The sequence below is a fragment of the Pundamilia nyererei genome, unplaced genomic scaffold, assembly GCF_000239375.1.
Source record: "Pundamilia nyererei isolate P.nyererei 1_Seehausen unplaced genomic scaffold, PunNye1.0 scaffold00055, whole genome shotgun sequence".
NCBI classification, from domain to species: domain Eukaryota; kingdom Metazoa; phylum Chordata; class Actinopteri; order Cichliformes; family Cichlidae; genus Pundamilia; species Pundamilia nyererei.
The window spans coordinates 1,495,951-1,500,879 of record NW_005187456.1 but is presented as its reverse complement, the minus strand read 5'-3'; the positions used below and the strand labels follow the sequence as shown (position 1 = coordinate 1,500,879).

General features: G+C 37.6%; 1 protein-coding gene across 3 annotated transcripts; it reads left to right on the top strand.

The window, feature by feature from the left end:
- The first annotated feature begins 1,554 nt into the window (after window positions 1-1,554).
- On the top strand, window positions 1,555-4,254 carry commd6 (COMM domain containing 6). 3 transcript variants are annotated; one of them, XM_005733812.1, is made up of 8 exons: window positions 1,555-1,608; window positions 1,699-1,814; window positions 2,419-2,477; window positions 2,934-2,999; window positions 3,112-3,188; window positions 3,370-3,538; window positions 3,650-3,802; window positions 3,893-4,254. In XM_005733812.1, exons 2-8 carry the CDS (start codon window positions 1,790-1,792, stop codon window positions 3,941-3,943), a joined length of 600 nt encoding a protein of 199 aa, XP_005733869.1. In that variant the 5' UTR covers window positions 1,555-1,608; window positions 1,699-1,789; the 3' UTR covers window positions 3,944-4,254. The 3 variants fall into 3 exon arrangements, with proteins under 3 accessions (XP_005733869.1, XP_013766473.1, XP_013766474.1); XM_013911019.1 differs by lacking the exons at window positions 1,555-1,608; window positions 1,699-1,814; window positions 2,934-2,999; window positions 3,112-3,188 and having other exon boundaries at window positions 2,418-2,477; XM_013911020.1 differs by lacking the exons at window positions 1,555-1,608; window positions 1,699-1,814; window positions 2,419-2,477; window positions 3,112-3,188 and having other exon boundaries at window positions 2,940-2,999.
- Window positions 4,255-4,929: the final 675 nt, after the last annotated feature.

The following is a 4,929-nucleotide window of genomic DNA, read 5'->3' as shown; positions in this document are numbered from 1 at the left end:
ATATTGTACTAAGAAATACAATACTCTGCAAAAAAGCCTTGAGCCACCACTTACTTTTTCATATTTTGCTTCCAATGAGCCAGACTTTGGTGTAATTTTTAAGTGCTTTTGAGCCATAGTTCTCCAGGCTTTTTTTGGACATGGGCTGCTTTATGAATTATTTTCAGTCCAGTCCTTGTACACTGACCATTTTCAGAGGAGTGATGGTTTGTTAAGCCACTTAAACAGATTCATTTTTTGTTGTTGTACATACACAATGACAATAAAGCACTATTCTATCCACCACCAGATGAACAGTATCTGAAAGTCATGTCCTTAATAAATAGGAAAAAAATCCAGAGAAGACTTGACATAGGACCTGGGAGATGCATGTGGCCCTTCAGTTGATCCATCTACTCTTTGCAGATCCCTCATGAGAAATGATCTCAGAGAAAGAGTGGCTGTCAAAAACAATTTATAAGAAAGAGAATCAGAGAGAAAAGACAGAGGAATACCAAACTACACAAGAACGGCACGGAGTGGCAACAGGTCTTATAAGGTGATGAATCCAAATTTGAACTGCTGTGTTCAAATCTTTGTCGTTATGTATGGATGAGGTCAAGAGAGAGGCATCAATACCCACACTGTGAGGTTAAAACATTATAGTTTGGGCCTGCCTTTCATCAACTGGTGATGGGAATATTGTCAAAATCGATGAAATTATGAACACAGAAAAGTACCATCAGATTTTACATTACACTCTGGAAAGCATCTGACTGCCACCAGCTTAATTGTTTTGCATGACCATGATCCTGAATACACTGCCATTGCAGTAAAAGTGTACCTGGATAGAAAAACATACAAATACCACTATCAGTCATAGACTAGCCCCTGTAGCGCCCAGACCTCAACATTATTGAAGCAGTGTAGGTACATCTTGGCAACATGCAAAGCCTAAAGAACTATTCCTACAGACTACTTTAAGAAATGACAAGAAAATGCATGTAACAGAAGTGATTATACCAAATATTGAATTTCAGATGTGGTAGAATTCTGCATAGCTGTTCAAAACTTTAAAGACTTTTCTCATGAGTTCATTGAAATAAGTTCATTTTAACTTTTGTACTCAAATGAATGAATGAATTCTTAATGGATAAACTTCAGTAGAATAGTACTGAAGACAACTGGATATTTATTAGGGTGTTCAGTTAAAAAAATGAGCAAACATGTTTTTAATATTGTGCAGGGGGGGAGAGGAGGACAGAAATCTGTCGCAGATATACAACTATATTGACGATAAATCAGAGATTTAACCTAGCAGAGCTTTAAATTAGACCAGCCACTTTGACAGATTTTTTTTACCACTTATCTAGTTCTCTTGAAATCAGTGATTGAGGACTAGAAATAATATTGATTGGTCATTTCCCCAAATAAAATCCTGACCATTTAGAGTCAATGAGCCACCTCTCCGGCTGACTCTGCAAAAGACTAGAACAATAAATATCTGCTACAGCAGATGGCGCTATGCACCGTTTACAGTGATTTTCTATAAGCTAATAAAACCAAAGAAGAAGACTTTTTTTTTTTAAGGAAGGAGCATTAGTGAACAGAATTGACGTAGAATATATGGTTAGTTGATCTAAGAAGCCGATTTATTCATAACTACTATTTTTGTAAATAATACAATAATTACGTTAAACGTTTTCTGAAATTTCCAAGGCAATCTGTTCGGTGGTCAAATTTAGCGAGAAAGTCGCTAATTTGGCTGCGCTAATACTGCTGTGGTCAAACCCAGAGCCTGACAGAGAGGATGCCAGCAGCAGAGGAGTCATATGGTGGGTTCGCATTACTCCACTTCAGTAGAATGTTGTTTAAATGGCAATTAAGAAGAATAGATTAGGCTTTCACCCAGGAAATATGTGCTAATTTAGCCACTGCATAGCATTAACTTAACACCGTTGTAACCACAGAGACTTCCTGTCGCTGTCTTTCCCCCACTTATATTTGACTCCAGCATCTGACTCCTAATGCTTAACATACATGCAGAAATACACAAATGTTTACAGCTCAATAATAAAGCCAAAATAAGATGTTTTAAAAGCTAAATGAACCTTGCCCTCTTGTATTAGTTATTACATGTATTATTATTATTATTTTATCCTTGTTTACCCACTGTTATTTGACAAATCACTATGCAGGGTTCTTCAGGTAAGGCCTATACTATATACTATCTTATTTACTATATTTATTTCCGGGTTACATAATTTATATCATCATGCTATTGCAGTTGTGATTGCCTGCTCTTGGGAAAAGAAAGAAAACAAAAAGTATTAAGAAGACACAAGTACTATCATTAGACTCCCATGATGCCTGTGACTGCATTAAAAAGAAGTATGGAAAACCTTGTGATAAATAAATTGTTTCACTTCTGTATTCAAGGCGTCAACAAAGTTGTGGACAACATATGCAGGATTTCTCCAGATCTGTTAGCAGATGTGGTGAGTGTATCTGTCCTTGGTTGTGTATGTTACTATACGGGTGGAAAAAAGTGGCAGCTAGGAAAACAGAGTAGACTTAAATAGTATTTACAGTGACAGCTGCAGACAACCCTCCTTCTGCAACTCTCCCCATTTCCGTTCTGGGTCTTTCCCATTACTTGAGCATCACGTACAGCTACTTGTAAATATAAGTCTTTTATTTAAATTGTTTTGGGGCTGTTTCATTAGTTTCACTGCCACAGGCTCAGACTGGATTATGAAACTCCGATAACTTAAACAGTTGTGCAACTTCAAAACACTGCCTTTATAACTCGCTACTGGAGGATGTTATTGTTGACCAAAATAGCGCTCATTTCAGGGCTATTAGCAACCACTGTGCACAAGTACCATAGGATGTGGTGTAGCTGTGGAGGCTATGCTGCAGTTCTGATAGCTAATCTTCAATAATCTCCACAGTGTCAGCACGTACTGACTTATCTTCAAGGGCAGAAGAGAGGAGTAGATTCAGCTGAAATTTCTGATGTGAGTCACCCTTTCTTTAGAATACATTTGACTTATAATAACCTATCCTCCCAAATTCCTCTTTTGAGACCTTTTCTGGGTTTTTTTTTTTTGTTTGTTTTTTTGTGGGCAGAGATTTCAGAGAGCTGAAGTGAGACTTGATCATGAAGCTCTTCGGGACATGATCAGATTTCTCTTGCTAACATTCCGGTATTTTTCCCCACATTTCTTTTAAATTTTTTATAAAGTATGTAGTTTCTGAATTTGATAACTGTGCCTTCCATGTTCCAGACATTTGTTTCTTACATAGCACACTTAAAAAGGCCAAATTATACATAAAGTAGGATGTTGTCCTACTATAGGCTGTGATAGTAGTGGGTTTTTTTGCTAGGTCAGCTGGAAAGAGCAACATCTCTGGGGATGAACTTGTGTCAAAGCTGGAAGAAGGCTCTACCAAGTGGACCAAAGCTTCCATTCAGGTCTTGCATAAGTTGTGGAGTGAACATGGTGTGTCAGTCCACACTCAACAAGAGGCCCAGGCCATGCTCAGCATCGGTCAGGTTTGTCCAAGTTTAATGAAATAAAGTATATATATTCTGCCCCCCTGAACATATAACTTCTCGTTTTCTCCTCTTCTCTTTCAAAACTGATGGAACTTTGTTTTGCCTTAGTTGGTGGACATGCAGTGGAAGCTTGGCATGGCAGTGAGCTCAGACACCTGTCGATCTCTCAACTCCCCATTTGTGTGTCTGCTGCTGAAGATTGTTGAGCCTTCAGGACAAATCTGTCAGAGGTCTTTTGAGATGACCATCCCACAGTTCCAGGTTTTGTATTTTTTTTTTCATGTGAGTGTAGTGTTGTTGGTGTTATTTATTCATGATATTTTATCCCTCTCCTACTTCTTCTTTCTGCAGAACTTCTACAAACAGTTCAAGGAGATGGCAGCTGTTATGGAGACTGTATGATTGTTAGCACACCTAAGTGCTTGTTATAGTTATACCAGGTTTATGTGCAACTAATGGAAGAAACTTTGACATACGGTAAGTGTTTATTTGCTGGTTGTCTCGAAACACAAAAGCACAGTTTTGTGCTTGTATTTTTCCACAGATTGTGTAACCTCCCACTTGATAATACTTTTAGGATGTCTAGCCTTGGGTTAGCTTAGAGTTCTGCATTATATATTTAAAATGCTAAGCCAGCAAAATCTGACTAATATATGTGTTGCCAAATGTGTGTGATGTGATTCAGTCTGTAATAAATTTCAGTTTGCCTGTGAGTGTGTATGTTTACACTAAACTACCCCCCACCCCAGAAATGAAAACAATAAAGTGACCTAATCTGTTATATTTTTGTCAGGGGTAGGAGACTGTAGTAGCGCACTATACAGCAAATTACATACTAATATATATTCAAATAATATTACATGTAATATTGATTTGTCTTTTTGTAGAGCATGTGATGTAAAGTGGTCCAACTTTTTAATTGTTGCGGTTGTCTTAGAAGTCCGTAACACATTTTTGCCGCTACTTTACTTTGACTCTACAGCTCAAAGGGAAATAATGTCTTTAACCAAGGCTTTTAAAAATAGATTCAGTGGTTAATTTTCTCACTAATATTTTACCTGTTTTTGGAAGCCTGCAAAAGACAACAATTTAATACATTTTACAAAAGTAAATTTATGCAAACCATAGCAAATCAAGATCAAATAGATGCTCTTAAAATGAACACATCATTACTGGTTATTAGTTACACCTTTTTAGTACTGGTTAGACCACTGGTTAGACCACCTTTTCCCTTAGGAATGTTGAATCCATTCCTCATGGCATGGATTCAACAAGGTGCTGGAAATATTCCCTAGTGATTTCGGTCCATGTTAGCATCACACAGTTGCTGCAGATTTGCCAGCTGTGTATCCATGAGGCCAACTTCCTGTCCACCACATTCCAAGGGT

Excerpts from the sequence above, each read along its gene's own strand:
- commd6 (XM_005733812.1), top strand. The coding sequence starts at position 1,790 with ATGCCAGCAGCAGAGGAGTCATATG. Across the intron at positions 2,478-2,933 it reads CAGATCTGTTAGCAGATGTG|TGTCAGCACGTACTGACTTA; the intron begins GTGAGTGTATCT and ends TAATCTCCACAG. Across the intron at positions 3,803-3,892 it reads TGACCATCCCACAGTTCCAG|AACTTCTACAAACAGTTCAA; the intron begins GTTTTGTATTTT and ends TTCTTTCTGCAG.